The sequence below is a fragment of the Labeo rohita genome, chromosome 3 (assembly GCF_022985175.1).
Source record: "Labeo rohita strain BAU-BD-2019 chromosome 3, IGBB_LRoh.1.0, whole genome shotgun sequence".
NCBI lineage: Eukaryota > Metazoa > Chordata > Actinopteri > Cypriniformes > Cyprinidae > Labeo > Labeo rohita.
In genome coordinates this window covers 4,197,289-4,214,890 of record NC_066871.1, presented here as the reverse complement: position 1 = coordinate 4,214,890, position 17,602 = coordinate 4,197,289, and the positions used below count along the sequence as shown (strand labels likewise).

Here is a 17,602-nt window from a genome sequence, read left to right as displayed (position 1 = left end):
TTTAACCATCTGTCATCATTCGGTCAGTATGGAGCTCAGTCAACTTCCTCTTGTGCTCTGTGAGTATTATTTAAATCTGTATGTATTTCAGTTGATGATAATTCCATTTATGATATGAATAGGATTAAGTGATTCAGTGATTCCTTTTTTTTCTGCTCAGTGTTTCAAATCCACAATAAATGAGTAAACAATGAACTTTAGAAAGCAAATATGCAGTTAGTGCTGTTTGTGTTCTGTTGCGTTTACTGTAGGTCAGTCTGTTTCTCAGTCATTTGGTTTTGAACTCTGTAATGGTGTTTGTTGAATCAGTTCTGTACTTTTGTTTTGCATAGTTGTTGTCTTTGTAGATTTTCACTAGTATTTTACTTTTAGTAAGAATGCATTTGTAGTCCACTGATTTTAAATTCCATGAACAGTTGTCTGCTTTTTCAAAATCTATAAAAAATCATGTGTTTATGTTTATCTGGATAAATATATTTATATATGCAAACATAGTGTATGAAACACTTCAGCATGAAAATGCGTTTGACACCATTCACTGTGAAAATTTATATGCACTAATTATTTCCCAGTGAGAGGGTGAGATGAAACATTATTTTTGCTGAAACACCTTCAGAACTCATGCTACTAATCATATTATACTGACAGACCTTACCACACCAACTCTGACTGTGTGGCCACAGAGTTCATTGTTCACTGGAGACTCAGTTACTCTGAGATGTGAAGTGGATCAGCCATGGGATGGACTGGAATTTCTCTGGAATAAAGACTCAAACACTGAATCTACTGAAGCTGCAAATAAAACAATCAATTCACTGAAAGTCTCTGATGGAGGAGAGTACAGGTGCAGAGTGCAAAGAGGAGGACAGTACACACATTACAGTGATCCAGTGACACTGGCAATATATGGCAAGGATTTTTTCTTACATAATGAACTGCTCTGAGAACACAATGAAAATGTGAAATTCAAGTAACTGTTCATAGACTAAAAACATTTTATTTAAATAATTATATTATAATATATTATCACTTCTTTTGTGATTTATCATTTTACAGAAAGACCAAAAGCCAAAGTGAGCATTAAACCTGATCAACATGTATTCAGAGGAGAGACAGTCACTCTCAGATGTGACATTGTTTGTGAAGGAGTCGCTAGCTGGCAGTACAACTGGTATAAAGACGGTTCAGTCAGTGTTTTCAGTGAACTACAGGAACACACATTCAGTCCTGTTACTGAGTCTGATGCAGGTAAATACTCCTGTTATGGAAGAGATACTGAAGGATCACGAACATCAAACATCAGTGATGCAGTTACACTGACAGTATCAGGTCAGTTTGATAATTTCTTAATAAATGCAGACATGTTTAACAGGTCATAAATGAATACTTTCTGAATTTCAGATAGGGTCCAGGCAGTTTTAAGAGTTTCTTCACAGACATGGTTGACTGAAGGAGATTCAGCGACTCTGATCTGTGAGGTTTACAGCTCCTCTACAGACTGGACATTCAGTTGGTACACTTTGGTACACACTTCTTCATCAGGTAAAATATAACGTGCTTCATGTGGTAACTTTAAATTAAAGGACAGTTTGTCCAGAAATGAACAGTTTGGCATCATTTACTCACCCTCACATTGTTTCAAAACTGTATGATGGTCATGCAGAATGGGTGCTTTATAAGTACTAATAAACAGTCAATATTTTAATTATAGGCATGCTAATAAGTAACTATAGTAAGAATTGTTTCGTATACTGAAGTGTTACCAGCAGACATAACACCAAAGTTTAAAAATAATGATATATCTGAATATCTATTATATGGTTTTATCAAAAATATTTCTAAGATTAAAAGTACTGAATCAGTCTGAATACATCAGTTTACAGTAAGTCATTTATAAGGTGCATATAGAAATGAATCCCTTTCATGAACATATGCACATTCTCACTTTATACAGAGAGCAGTGATCATTATCAGCTGCTCTCAGACAGCAGCAGAGGAGCTGAAGGAAATTACACTCTCAATTCTGCTGCTCTACATCACTCAGGAGTTTATGTGTGCAGAGCAGAGAGAGGAAAAACTGCCTATAAATCAACCTACAGCAACAAACAACCACTATGGGTCACGGGTCAGTTCAAACACTTAAATGATTGGTTCTTATTTACTAACTAACTAACTAACTAAATAAATAAATAATTAACTAACTAAATAAGTTAATAAACATTCTCAAACATTCTAAATGCTTATCTCTAATTGTCTTCTCAGGTGTTTCTCCTCCAGTCTCTCTTATCATCATTTCCAGCAGAACTCAACACTTCTCATCTGTCTTTCTCTCTCTGAGCTGTGAGGACCAGAGTAACTCTGACAAATGGACAGTGAGAAGATACACAGACAGTGAACAGCTGGAATATTGTTTATCATCAGACTGGGGATCACAAACATGTACAATAAACTCCACCATCACATCAGACACTGGAGTGTATTGGTGTCAATCTGAATCTGGAGAGATATATCATCCTGTTAATATCACTGTACATTGTGAGTCTGTGTTAATTTGACTGCAGTTTACAATCAATGAACAAAACAGGTTAATTAAACAAGTGCAGAATGCATCAGTGGTCAAAAAACACTTACACTACGTAACCTTGGTTCCTTGAGATAACAGGAATGAGTGTTGCATGAAACACTATGGGGAAACTCCTGTTTACTCTGAAGGCTGAAGCCTTCATAATCAGAATCTTACGACTATGGGGAACCTATCCAATAGTGCTGTTCTATAAATAAGTGCAGAACAAAGCTGCACTGCGAGCAAAACCCAGGTTCACCCGCAATGAGGGCTCCTAAGAAGCATTAACTAATAATGAGACCCAGGTCTTTTGGGTCTGCATAACTGAGACCTTTTCCACTCACAAGGAGATCAGCGAGATTACGCAGACAAGATCCATGCCTGAAGGGCAAGGACATCCAGGTTATAAAATTTAGTCAAGGTAGACTGCAAAGACCAGCCAGCTGCCCTATCACAAAATAGAAATGCAGCTGGACCAAGCCATGGAGGAGGCCATTCCTCTGGTGGAGTGGGCCCTCAATTTTGCAGGACACTGTAAGTCCACTGAGGCATAAGCTAGGGCTATAGCCTCTACTATCCTGTGGGATAGTCTCTGCTTCATAACTAGCAGCCTTTTAGAACAGCCTCTAAAGCATACAAAGATCTGCTCTGATTGTCTGAAGTGGCTAGAGCACTCTATGTAAACAATAAAGGCCCAAACCAGGCAGCACAAATTAGGTCCAGGACACAGCAGTCATGAGGCCAAGCATCCTCTGTAAAATCTTGAGGGGGCAAAAAGCACCCAATGTATGAATGACACCACTGGCTGCTAAATTGTCGGTGAGCATTCCGGCACAACCAAGGCCTGCATCTAAAAACTATATTGAGGAAGACGCCCCGTTTCATTAAAAAAGTGTGTGAGCCAGAGACAGTCTGAAAAGCAGGACTGAATTGATAAGCCACCCCCTTAAATGTAAATGGCAAGAATGGTCTATGATGGTGGACTATCTGGATGTAAAAGTAAACATCTTTCAGATCCATTTCTATCTGAGTTCTATGGTCTGCAGAATCCAGCTTGACAGGATGGCTTACCAAGCCTGGCGCTAAGTAACAAGTGGTCTGAGTTTTTCGAGTGGCAGTTTGCTGCATGAGGGCAGGGAAATGACATTTGTATTGTTGTGAAGAGGAGAAGTGGCCTTTTGAGGAGGTGGGTCCGCTATCTCAGGTGTAATTTGTTTGGGCATGTGCTGAATAGCAAGGACAGGGCCCAATGCTTAGAAAGTGGTAGCATTTGGACATCTGAGGGTGTTGTAGGAGCTCAGGCTCTGATTTGGGATGAGGCTGAGTGGGAGAGCAGCGTTACAGAGCAGGCATTGCAGGCTGCAGGGAAGATGAGCATTCTGGCAACTTAACCCAGCCACCAAGCTGGAGCTCTTAGGCAGGAAGTGGTGCACTGGCTGCGGAAGAGGTAGTCCTGAGGAAGAAGTGGTCCTGTCCTATAAGTGACAGCTTCCTCCTTCGATCCACAAAAAGAGATTAAACTGCTTGCTGCAGACAAGAGGCGCTGATCCTCACATGTAAAGTACACCGGTGGATTGAACTGCTGCAGGGAAAGTGAAGCATATGGGACCTGTGCCAGTGTGAGATCACTCAAGTCTGGTTGCTCAGCCCTGTGACTCTGATGCTTCTGGGAGGGGCAGGCTGCTTTTAATGGAAGAAGCTGATCCGCCAGTGAAGCGGAGTGACAAACTGCTCTCTCAGTGAGTGCAGTCTCAGCGTGGGGGTGGCCCAGGCAAGTGATGGCGTGCCCTGCATGAGCCACACTCGTGGTGTGGCATTTGTAATGATGCCATAGAAATTTCCTTCTACAATTTTGCTCTTTGTGATCGCTGGATGGCAACAGGGGAGAATCAGGCTTCAGTATTTAGAATAAACAGGAGTTTCCCCATAGTGTTTCACACAACGTGAGAGACCGTTTTCGACTGTTTTTGTTGTTGTTACAATATTTTATATAAAATCATTGCATGTTTTATCTGTTTCTGTAGCTGGTGTTATTCTGGAAAGTCCTGTTCATCCTGTGACTGAAGGAGATACTCTGACTCTACACTGTTTAAATCAACATTCAACCCCACCAAACATCAGAGCTGATTTCTATAAAGATGGATCACTCATCCAGAATCGAACTACAGATATGATCATCTCTACTGTCTCAAAGTCACATGAGGGTTTCTACTACTGCAAACATCCAGATGGAGAGTCACCCAAGAGCTGGATCTCAGTCACAGGTGATATTGAGAACTATTAGACACTATTAAAGTATTCTTGTATCAATTACACCTCATTTAAATTTAAAATGAATCTATATCAGCTTCCCCTAGATCTGATGGTCACAATCCTGTGATAATTAGAGTGACTGCAGGAATGACTGTCACATTTTTGATCACTGTCTTCTTGGTCCTGCTGCTGCACTACAGAAACAACAAAGGTAAAGCTGGCAAAGCTGGGTTTGGGGTAGTTTTCAGCTAGTCAGGCTGGGAGACCATTTTAAGCAAGCTTTGGAGTATTATTTATTAATATCTGAAAAGTATTAATTAAAATGGTGCTAAATATTCACATAATCTGTATTGAAATAGTTTGACCCCCTTTTTCCTCAAAACATTTGCATAATAATTTCATGTATGACTAGGAGGGAGATCTCAGTCGCCCTCTAGTGTCAGTCAACAGCAGAACAGCAGTCAGACATCAGAGCAGAACCAGAGTGAAGCGGGAAACAATACACTGCTGTCTGGTCAGTTCCACATGAAATATTTAACCATTAGTCAGTGAAACATGAAAATTATATTTTTTCTGTGGAATGTATTCATATTTAATACATTAAATATTAATGTATTAATTTTATTACATTTATTACAGGAACTTCTCATATTTGTGACTCTGTTGATACAGCTATTAATAAAGACGTAAGCACAGGTAACTAATGACGTCATTTAAAATATTTCATATAATCATGATTTATTTAATTATTTTTTTCCACCTGAAACAGTTGTTCTTTTCTAAAGGGATTGGAAATCAAGTCCATTTTCAAGTCAATCACTCTAATATTTGCAGAGCAAATCAAACTCAACTAAACACTTTTTCTCACTTTAAATAGTTAACCCTGGGTCATTCTAAAAGCTGAGTAAATGCTGGGTTGTCTTGTTTTACATGTTTTACTTATGTTGATGCGATGAGCTGCCATATTGGATTCTAAAGTCGGTGTTGTTGTGGTTCCTCTAAGTTTCCAAGTCAGAATTCTGACCTGAGGGGGCATTCCAGTTTAAAGTTCCTACTGGGAACTCTGACTTCAGAATACAAATGGAATAAACCAATAAAGAGCTGACTGCAGCTGACACAAAATGAGCCCCCCACGGTTCCTCCCACTCACCACCAGAGGGATTCCTCTACTGAATATTAACTCTCCGTTGGATTCCATTTCCCACATGCCCCTGGCACTGGCACTGATTACTCTCGCACCTGATGTACATCAGTGGGCTATTTAAGCCGCTCTTATGCTGCGTTCCAGACAAAGTCGGAAGTGGGAACAGCGGAGTTGATATGTCTCACTTCCAACTTCAGTGTGTTCCAGTCAATCACGTCACATTAACATATTTTGGTCAATTATGACAAAAACAAGAAAAAAAATGCTGCATTTCGTTTTAAAAACAGCTGACTAAAAGCTAAAATAAGGCATTATTTTATAAACTTAATGTATATTAAGTTTGACATAAGGTAGTTCCACAAATGAGGTTGGGGTAGATCGATGTGCTGAGTTCACAGGTCGGATATCTGACTTCAAGGGGTGTTCCAGATGTTATTTCGAAGTAGGAGGTGGGAAAAATCCTTACGCAGCATTAGACACTTACTTGTTGATTACAATAAATCTGCAAGTGGATCCTCACTCTGCTGAAGCCTCATTCAGCAGTCATGACGTAAAAAGGATGTGATTTGCCATGGGTCGCCTCAGGATTTTCTTTTTGTTTTTATAATATGGTTTTTCGATTCATGAGTAAAATAAAGTCTGTGGTAAACATAACTTGAGAATACTGTTCTACATCATAAACTGCACATACTCACACCCCAAACACTGTTTTGTAGTTATTGTAATAAACTGCTTCAAAATTCATGTTTTCAAAACATCCTAGTATTGTTAATTTATTTTTACCATACACTGTGTTTTACTCATGAACTGAAAAACTGAAAATCCATAGGAAAATCTCGAGGGAACCCCTTGCCAATAGCTTTTCCAGGTTCTAATTTGCTGTGCCAGTGTCATTGTTTGGACAAACACAGCACACAACCTGTTAACATAACAGCTTTGAGCTCCAGTGATGGGAATAACGGCGTTATTTTTTCAGTAACGAGTAATCAAATGAATTACTGTTTCCTACGTTACAACGCCGTTACCATTACTGCCAATAAAATACGGCGTTACTATCATTTATTATAATATTATTATAATTTTATTTTTCAGTTCATCTGAATGGATGCGCAGCGTACCTGTATTTGACGAGCTGTAAACTCTAGTGTGAAGGCACACGACTAGCCGTCACTTTGTCTCACACACCCAAAGAAACATACAGAGCGACGGAGTCTTATACCATGCAGAATTGACGCGCTACGTGTAAACGATATTCTTTGTTGTATTTTCCTCTCAAAACAACGGAGCTCCTTTGGAATACTTCAGCTTTTAAGAACTGCTGGTTTCTCCGGTAGTAGGCGGGACTAATGTGCAAACAGCAATCTCATTGGCTGGCGCTCACCTATTATCGTCCCTGTTTTGATTACAGCAAATCAGTTAGAGCGAACGGAGACAACGTAATTAATATTCATGAACCCAGCAGCTCATTAAACCTTGTGTGTTTAATATTGTTATTAATAGTAGAATTCGTGGTAGTGACAAGACGTTCATAGAAACACTAAATTACAAACAATATCACCACCAGTCCTAAGTTCAGTCAACATGACAAACATGCATTCATACATGGTTATTCTAATTACTAAAGTTCTAATGGCTAAAGTTGAATGCTAATTATAATTATAATATTATATCAGATATTTAATATTATTCTGGTGAGTAAACTAAAAATGTAATTAATTTCATTAAAATTTCATTCATTTAACATATTTAATATTGGGGTCATCCAAGTTATTTAATATATTTAATTTATTATTATTATTATTTTTTTTAAAAGCAACACAACAATTACTTTCCCTGGTAATTAGTTACTTTTATAATGATGTAACTCTGCTACTAACTCAGTTACTATTTGTGAGAAGTAACTAGTAACTATGACTAATTACTTTTCAAAGTAACATTCCCAACACTGCCCACAACAACATTAAAATAGTGTAGATTAGTGTACAATGTTTTATATTTATTTTGTAGTTATATTAAATTAGATTTTTTTTTTTTTTTAGTAACGCAATAGTTACTTTGTCTGGTAATTAGTTACTTTTATAATGATGTAACTCAGTTACTAACTCAGTTACTATTTGTGAGAAGTAACTAGTAACTATAACTAATTACTTTTTTAAAGGTACGTGCCCAACACTGTTGAGCTCTAGCTTTTAGCTTAAGTTTTTCCTTAATAAATTTATCGGATTATAAACAAAATAATAAAACACTTTTCTTCAGTCTAATTCACATTTTCAGTCACCATTTGACATTTCCCTCTTCACATGGTAAAAGCACATGGTGTTTCATTAACTGTCCAAAGCACATGGATGTGAGGCACACAACTGGTGTCTGTTGTTTAGCATATAGCAGCATCTAACATCTGGATGTTTTCACACTGCACAACTCTTGCATTCCAATGTTGAATTAACACCTCAAAAGTGGTATAAAAAAACCCATAAGTGTCATTTCTTTCTGTTTTTCACTCTAGACAATGTAAGTGGGCCTACTGAAGTGGGCCTCACCTATGCTGAGATTGAACTCAAATCTACAAAAGAACAGACGAAAAGGAAAGAAAACAAAGGTAAACTGAAACAAAAGTTTGTTCTTTTATGATCACAACAGTAACTCCTTTGATATAAATTTCTACCGCATCTCTACATAGCAACAAAAACCACGACAATAACAGTAAACACATTTGTGGCTTTGAACTGTGAAATTCATGTGATCCAAAAGGTCATTGCCTGCAGACTACAGTACGATGATACAATATAATAAATGCAATATATGATTGTATTTTCATATTTATGTATTTTATCATTTCTGTATTTTTAGATGATGGATCTAATGATGTGACATATGCTCAGGTTAAATGCTCAGAGGAGAGACTTTCAGTCCCAGGATGCTGAGTTTAGGCTCAGAAGTGCTGGAGAATGACCAGGATCATAAATGCTTAATCACCCTTGTGATACTGAGCAATTGATGGCAATAGATTTATTAGTACTTAATATTAGTAACGCAATGCTTTATGTGCTAGACTATGCATGCTAATCTTTGAAAAGCAATGAAATTATTATTAAACAGCAATATATATATATACACACATATGTTAAATATTACATTTTAGATGCTTTTATTGTGACTGGCACTGTAAATGTATTGATGTATTGAATACACTTGCAGTGTAAATGCATTGTTAGTGCGTCTGCCTCCCATAACGACTATCACTTGCCGGTTCGTAAACCACTCTGAGTAGGCTGAGCTGAACCAGTTGCATGAGAGGACTGGTAGTGATCAGAATCAGTCATGATGTGTCTCAAAAATTGTATGTTAACATTATAAAAGTTATATTACCTTTTTAAGATCAGACCACATGCATTTTTAAGTTGACAACTACACATTTTCACTTTATACAATACCGTTATAAGCTGCTCTCAAACAGCAAAAGAGGAGCTGGAAAACACACAGGAGTTTGTATATGCAGGGCAGAGAGAGGAAAACCAGCTAATAACACAACCATCAGCAACAAACAACCACTAGGGGTCACTGGGGAGTTCAAACAGATCTTAAATAATGAAGCCTGAATCTAAAAACACACTAAAACACAATAAAAACCACTTGGACACCAGTAATCAGTATGTTTAAAGTTAATTTTTTTAAAAATCTGTTATTTTTGTTTGTTTGTTTTCTTGTTGGGTTTATATTAAGTGGCCTTAACTACTGTGTACTTACACTGAAGTTAATCATTTGATACAATTATTGTAAACACTTATTGTGTACATACATGTATTTACATTGTACATAGATTTAAAAAATACCAGCATGTAATTACATCTGTAATTACACTGATTATTACACCGTTGACCCATCCCTTTCACCGTAACCCCCCAAAACCTACCCATACCACCAAACTTCTCTGTAACCTTACCCGTATCCCACCTCAATAGCAGCAAAAGTGTTTTGCAATACAATATGAACACATTAAGTACATTGTACTTATTTTCTGATGTAAGTACACAGTAGTTAAAGCCACTTAATATTGGGACCTCGTGTTGTACTTATACATACACACACACACACACATACACACACTAGTATCAAATCAGCAGTTTGGTTTCTGTAGTAAATAGATTTATGTTTTACCAGTAATATATCCAAATATTTTTTCTTCATTGTAGAAATGTACAATGCAATACACAATTTGCATATGTCAGCCAGTGCACAAGACCAGCACTTTTTTTTTTTTACCACTTCAAGCTAATACACAGTATTCCCTCGGTGGCCGTGATTTTGCCAAGACAGACATGTTCCTGGATCAACATGTTTTGTTGATCCTGGATCAACATTACTCTCCAAAAATATAGACTTAACCCAATCCTTACCCCTAAGCCTAACCCTAATCATCACGTTCACTATATTCCCTCACTGACACATTGTCACGAATTCCCTGTGATTAGTTCCTTTTCGAGTGTTCCTAAATGGTTATTGATTAAGAACCACCTGTTCCTTATTCAGTTCCTCGTTCTTTCTTAGTATTTAGACCTGAGTTTTAGTTCCTCCATTCGTGGTGTATAGCGGTTTGTCTTCTTTTTGTCTGTAGGTTTCCCAGTGATTTGGAGTTCCTTGTGTTGTAAAGTTAAAAATTTGTGAATATTTGTAGTTGAGTCCCTCAGTTGTCCTCAGTGTAAAAAGATGAATCTCAAATCAGGTGTATTTAAACTTTCAATTTGACATCAACCGTATATTTTATTACTGCTGTTTATTAGTTTATCAGAGTGTCTTTTCTGTATTGATTTATCACCAAATTAATATTTTAAATTTGTTGTTCTTTAATTTTGTACTGTAGGCCTATACAGTAAGGCTCAGTATATATCAGTGTGAGAGATCTTTAATGTTTGTCTCATGTTACACTCATATGAATACACACTGTCAATTGTTTGTATGTCTTCATTTTAATTTAAGTCTATGACCTCTTAATATAATGTTCAGGTTAAGACCTCTACTCTATGTGAATGATTATAGTTAGTAGTACACACATAAAAAATATGATTACATTTTAAAGAACTTCTGAACATGCATCTCTTGTGCAGCCAATTCACATGTGCTTATTTTTAAACCTCCTGTTGTTCTGACAGGTGTGTAATGATGTTGCATGCTTGTGTGCACATGGTGAGAACTGCAGACTGTGGTTACATTATAATAGTTTTTGAGTGCTACTAAACATGAACACATATGTCAAATGCTAAATATATTAAGAGTTGTGAAACACAAGGATAAGATTTAGTTATAGCTTTGAGAAATATTTTAGAAAACGATGTTATGCCTTATTTAAATATTGACTTAGATTTTTTTTTTTATGTTAATAAAAAGTTAAATTAAATTTAATTTAAATTAATGAATAAGAAACAAAGAAGTGACCAGGGAGCTGTATATTCCCCAGCGAATGGCCTTTACAAAGCATTTTTAGTGAATAAAATCACAGAAGTACCAAACTTCAAATAGACTTTTATTTACATACTTTCGTTCTTCCACTACTACTGACCTGTTATTCGACAGCATGTAGTTTAAAATACATGAATGATACATACTGTTTCATGGTACTTCATAAAATAAATGAATATTCACTAACTTCCCCTACTGTGTGTGTGTCCTAGAGACAGTGTGGAAACTTACGTGTCATCAATTGACCATATTGGCGGCTTGTAAACAATGCCACTGAACTGAACAAAACGTGCATATTTTGCTTATTATTGCTGCTGAAAATGGTCAATTATTGTTATGTTTTGGGCTGCACTAATCGGTCAGACCATGAAAAACATTTGGAGTACTATAGCCTGCAGAAAGTTTTAACAAATCAAGCAGAAGAGTGCAAAAAACATTGATGTGGCTGGCCAAACTAAACCAGGATTTCCAGGGCAAGAATCTTGACAACACTCGTATTTGTTCTTATTATTTCCAGTCAGGTAGATGAAATATTAGGCTAATGTTAGTTATATTGCTTTATGAATTTGAGTTATATTTTAAAATTCTGACTTTATTCTCAGAATTCTGAGATTAAATCTCACAATTCTTATAAGAAAGACAACTCGTTATTCTCTCTTTTCCCCTCGGGTCTGGCTTTTTCCCTTGAGAAACTGACAACCCTGCTGGAAAAAAACAGCTAAAACCAGCTTAAACTAGTTGGCTGGTCTTAGCTGGTTTTAGCTGGTATTTTAGCCTGGATAGGCTGGTCAGGCTGGTTTTAGCTGGTCGTTCCAGCTTGTTTCCCAGCCTGACCAGCTAAGGAAGTGGCCAAAACCTCTCTGAAACCAACCTGCTGACCTGCTAAGACCAGGATGGATGACCAGCTAAAACCAGCCAACCAGCTTAGGCTGGTTTTAGCTGTTTTTTTTTTGTTTGTTTTTTTTTCAGCAGGGAAACTCACTATTGTTGTGTTAAATCATTATAAAAAGATATAAAGTCTGAAATAGCAGATTTAAACTTGCATTTGCAAGAAAAAAAAGTCAGAAAGTCAGTGAGATGAAATAAATAAATGTTATCAGTAATAGGTTTAAATATTATGTCATGCTGTAGGGCTAATACAATGCGTTCCCTATGAACAGCATATGTTGAATATTGTTTAAATCAAATTTATGCTTTAAAAGTAGAATAATTGTAGCAAATCTATCCGTTTAAACGTCTTTGACGACAGTATTCTCTAATAATTATTTGCATTCCAATTCTGGCACCAAATTTGTTTTTGTTTTTTGTTTTTTTCTCTTATTTTATGAATTTTACCCATTTGACTCTACTTGTTACCAGTGTTTTTCTGAATGTGTGCGCAGCTGCAAGTGATGTAACTGTGTTTTTTCCATGGTTTAGACAAGTGGTTCCCAACCACGTTCCTGGTGGCCTGATTCAAACCACACATTACAAAACATAGAAATTAATAACTAAAATACATTGATCTACAAATACACTGCATTTCTCTTTCACAAACAGCACTAACTGCACACTTCCTCTCTCAAACCCATATTTCATATGTCACTGAATAGAGCTGCATTTGAAACTCACAACAGTACGAAAAAAATAAAAAAAAAATAAATCCAGGAACACTAAATCACTTGTGAATTTTCTTAATATAATAGCAATTAGATCTATATGAAGATAAAATAATATTCACAGAGCACAGACGGAAGCTGACTGAGCTCCATACAGACCGAATGATGACAGACGGTTAAAGACACAGACTGAGTTAAAGTGAATACTAAACATTAAGGTCATTCTTTTGTAAAGAAATTTTACAAAGGAAACCACTGTATAAAGCTGTACAGACATATTTTAAAACAACTGCGTTTAACTTCAAGTGGCCTCTTTGACAACAGTATTCTCTAAAAGTCATTTGCATTCCGGCATTGCAAGGCACAATAATTTTTTTTTTTTTCCTTATTCCATGGATTTTACCTGTTTTCCTCCACTTGTTACCAGTGTTTTTCTGACACCACTATGTGCACGCAGCTGCAAGTGACGTAACTATGTTTTTTCAGTGGTTTAGACCGAGTGGTTCTCAACTCTGCCCACTGCTCTGCACATTTTGTGTGTTTCTGAATCTGACACACTTCAGTTAATGGATCCAAAGCCACTAGAACGAAAGCCTGCAACCATTAACTGAAAAAGCGTAATGGCTAAAGCTAACATTTCCAGTCTGGCAGTACGTGGGAAAGGAGACCAGAGGCCGTTTTCTTTGAATGGATGTCAGTTGAAGAGAGGGTTTACTACGCTGCATAAACAGCTTTTTAGAGGAAATGGCTTATCATTTAATAAATCGACAGCCTATTTGCTTTATCACAAAAAAAATGCTGTTTTATAAGATTCACTGACTTTTTGCGACAGGTGGGATTCAGTTTACAGCACTTCTCATTTATTCCTAATGTATCCATAAACGGTGATTGACTGTCACACAACTCTGACCGAAATTCAGTGGGCTGATCAATGTGAGAAGACCTAGCGTGCTGCTGGGGCCAGGTAATTTTTTGGCCGACCAGCAGGGGGCGCTCATTCCCTGACATGTATGTAATCAACTTGACCTACTGTTAAAGATGGTAGCGCATCCTGACGGCCATATTGAGGCTATCAGGATGCGCTACCCCTCTATTAGCAGCAGTCTGTAATCAGCTTGCCAAAGAAAATCATGTCCTTTGCCTGCAGTAGCCAAAATCTGGTTTTCAGTAAAGCTAAGCAGGCCCCAGTCTGGTCTGTTTATGGATGGGAGACAGGTTAAGAAGGCTTAGTGCTGCTGATTTTTTTATTTCAAAAGGGGGACTACAGACTGTGAAAAGAATGGAACTTTTGATCAAACGGTCCTTGTGAAAAGGAGCGTCCTTCAGCTGAGGAAATAAACTGGCTTCCTGACAAACTGTTGTCCTTAATCCCCACCTCAATAATCAACTTGGCCTAGTGTTAAGGATGGTAGCGCATCCTGACGGCGGGTATTGAGCTTGTCAGCATGCGCTACCCCTCTGTTGGAGCAGCTTTATTAAGGTACCGACAGCAAGTATGTCTTGTGCATGCAGTAGCCAGAGTCTGGTTCCTCTAAAAGCTAAAAGCTAAGGAGACCAGAGCCTGGTCTGTACTTGGGTGGCTGATCAATGTGAGAAGACCTAGCGTGCTGCTGGGGCCGGTAATTTTTTGGCCGACCAGCAGGGGGCGCTCATTCCGTGACATGTATGTAATCAACTTGACCTACTGTTAAAGATGGTAGCGCATCCTGACGGCCATATTGAGGCTATCAGGATGCGCTACCCCTCTATTAGAGCAGCTGTAATCAAGCCAAAGCAATCAAAAATCATGTCCTTTGCCTGCAGTAGCCAGGGTCTGGTTCTTCAGTAAAGCTAAGCAGGCTCCTGTCTGGTCTGATGGGAGATGGATGGAAGACTTGTGCTGTTTTTATCAACAGAAGGCTTAGCTGCTGCTTTTGCAAATTTTTTTTTTTTTTACAGACAGACTGTAAAAAGAATGGAACCTTTTGATCAATGGGTCCCCTAGTAAAACCAGCGGTCCTTCAGCTGTAAAAAAGGAAATAAACTGGCTTCCTGACAAACTGTTGTCATTAATCCCCACCTTAATATTCAACTTGGCCTAGTGTTAAGGATGGTAGCGCATCCTGACGGCGGGTATTGAGCTTGTCAGCATGCGCTACCCCTCTGTTGGAGCAGTTTTATTAAGGCACCGACAGCAAGTATGTCTTTTGCATGCAATAGTCAGAGTCTGGTTCCTTGCTAAAAGCTAAGGAGACCAGAGCCTGGTCTGTACCTGCTGACTGTGGCTTGAGCTGGACTTGGTGGCTTACCAATATGAGAGGACCTAGCATGCTGCTGGGGCCAGTTTTTTTTGGCCGACCAGCAGGGGGCGCTCATTCACTGACATGTATAATCAACTTGACCTTTAAGATTTAAGATGGTAGCGCATCCTGACGGCCATATTGAGGCTATCAGGATGCGCTACCCCCTCTAGAGCAGCAGCTGTCATCAGCTGCAAAGCAAAGGCATGTCCTTTGCCTGCAGTAGCTGGGGTCTGGCTTTCTTCAGTAAAGCTAAGCAGGCCCCAGTCTGGTCTGTTTATGGATGGGAGACAGGTTAGGCTTAGGGCTTGTGCTGCTTTTTTTTTTTTTTACATGCTGATCAAAAATGGCTTTTGATCCCCTGACATGTATGGGAGCAAAATTCCTAGTATATAACCAAATCGGAAACTCAAACTTCCTGAAAAAACTCCTTCAAAAACTGGAAAACAAAACTGGCTTCCCAACTTTGTCCTTAATCCCCACCAACTTGGCCTAGTGTTAAGGATGGTAGCGCATCCTGACGGCGGGTATTGAGCTTGTCAGCATGCGCTACCCCTCTGTTGGAGCAGTTTTATTAAGGCACCGACAGCAAGTATGTCTTTTGCATGCAGTAGTCAGAGTCTGGTTCCTCGCTAAAAGCTAAGGAGACAGGAGCCTAGTCTGTACTTGGCTGGACTTGGTGGCTGACCAATATGAGAAGACCTAGCATGCTGCTGGGGCCAGTTATTTTTTGGCCGACCAGCAGGGGGCGCTCATTCACTGACATGTATGCAATCATCTTGACCTATTGTTTAAGATGGTAGCGCATCCTGACGGCCATATTGAGGCTATCAGGATGCGCTACCCCTCTATTAGAGCAGCTGTAATCAAGCAGCCCCTCAAAAAAATCATGTCCTTTGCATAGCTGCAGTAGCTAGAGTCTGGTTATTCAGTAAAGCTAAGCAGGACCAGTCTGGTCTGTCCTTGGATGGGAGACCAGTTAGAGAAGGCTTAGGCTGCTTTTTGGTTTTTTTTATGCAGAAAAAAAGGGCGCTGATCCCCTGACATGTATGGGAGCAAAATTCCTAGTATAACCATGCGGACTTCAGACTGTAAACCTCAGACCTTCAAAAAGAAAACAAAACTGGCTTCCTCCCAAACTGTTGTCTTTAATCCCCACCTTAATAATCAACTTGGCCTAGTGTTAAGGATGGTAGCGCATCCTGACGGCGGGTATTGAGCTTGTCAGCATGCGCTACCCCTCTGTTGGAGCAGTTTTTATTAAGGTACCGACAGCAAGTATGTCTTTGCATGCAGTAGTCAGAGCCTGGTTAAAAGCTAAAAGCTAAGGAGACCAGAGCCTGGTCTGTACTTGGCTGGACTTGGTGGCTGATATGATGAAGACCTAGCATACTGCTGCTGGGGCAAGTTATTTTTTGGCCGACCAGCAGGGGGCGCTCATTCACTGACATGTATGCAATCATCTTGACCTATTATTTAAGATGGTAGCGCATCCTGACGGCCATATTGAGGCTATCAGGATGCGCTACCCCTCTATTAGAGCAGCTGTCTATCAGCTCAGCTGCTGCTGTCCTTTGCCTGCAAAAGCATGTCCTTTTTTATTCAGTGCAGTAAGCTGGGGTCTGGTTTGTCAGTAAAGCTAAGCAGGCACCTGTCTGGTCTGTCCTTGCATGGGGGAGAGAAGGCTTAGGCTTGTTTTTGCTAACCCTTTTTTTTTTTTATGCCGATCAAAAAGGGGCGAATCCCCTGACATGTATGGGAACAAATTCCTAGTATAACCAGCGTCCTTCAGACTGTAAAAAGAAAACAAAACTGGCTTCCTGACAAACTGTTGTCCTTAATCCCCACCTTAATAATCAACTTGGCCTAGTGTTAAGGATGGTAGCGCATCCCCGACGGCGGGTATTGAGCTGAGCTTGTCAGCATGCGCTGAGCTTGTCAGCTTTATTAAGGTACCGACAGCGCTATGTCCCTCTGTTGCCAGAGCAGCTTTTAAAAGCAGACACCGACAGCAAGTATGTCTTGCGTGCATGCCAGAGCCAGAGTCTGGTTCCTTCTAAAAGCTAAGGAGACCAGAGCCTGGTCTGACCAATATGCTGGACCTTGGTGGCTGGACTTGCTGGCTGACCAATTATGAGACCACCAGGGCACTGCTGCTGACATGCCAGTTATTTTTTGGCCGACCAGCAGGGGGCGCTCATTCACTGACATGTATGCAATCATCTTGACCTACTATTTAAGATGGTAGCGCATCCTGACGGCCTATTGAGGCTATCAGGATGCGCTACCCCTCTATTAGAGCAGCTGT

The 17,602-nt window shown here is 39.0% G+C and overlaps 1 protein-coding gene across 1 annotated transcript; it reads left to right on the top strand.

Annotated features, from left to right (window-relative positions):
* The first annotated feature begins 28 nt into the window (after positions 1–28).
* On the top strand, positions 29–9,376 carry LOC127163135 (Fc receptor-like protein 5). Its single transcript, XM_051106195.1, has 11 exons — positions 29–57; positions 1,019–1,329; positions 1,417–1,542; positions 1,985–2,125; positions 2,263–2,535; positions 4,588–4,827; positions 4,911–5,027; positions 5,229–5,330; positions 5,456–5,512; positions 8,467–8,559; positions 8,811–9,376. Exons 1-11 carry the CDS (start codon positions 29–31, stop codon positions 8,882–8,884), a joined length of 1,563 nt encoding a protein of 520 aa, XP_050962152.1. The 3' UTR covers positions 8,885–9,376.
* Positions 9,377–17,602: the final 8,226 nt, after the last annotated feature.

What these genes read in the sequence shown, in the direction of transcription:
- LOC127163135 (XM_051106195.1), top strand. Translation starts at nt 29, where the DNA reads ATGGAGCTCAGTCAACTTCCTCTTGTGCT. An exon ending in TGTTAATATCACTGTACATT is followed by an intron (nt 2,536 to 4,587) that starts GTGAGTCTGTGT and finishes CTGTTTCTGTAG; the next exon opens with CTGGTGTTATTCTGGAAAGT. An exon ending in GAGCTGGATCTCAGTCACAG is followed by an intron (nt 4,828 to 4,910) that starts GTGATATTGAGA and finishes AATCTATATCAG; the next exon opens with CTTCCCCTAGATCTGATGGT.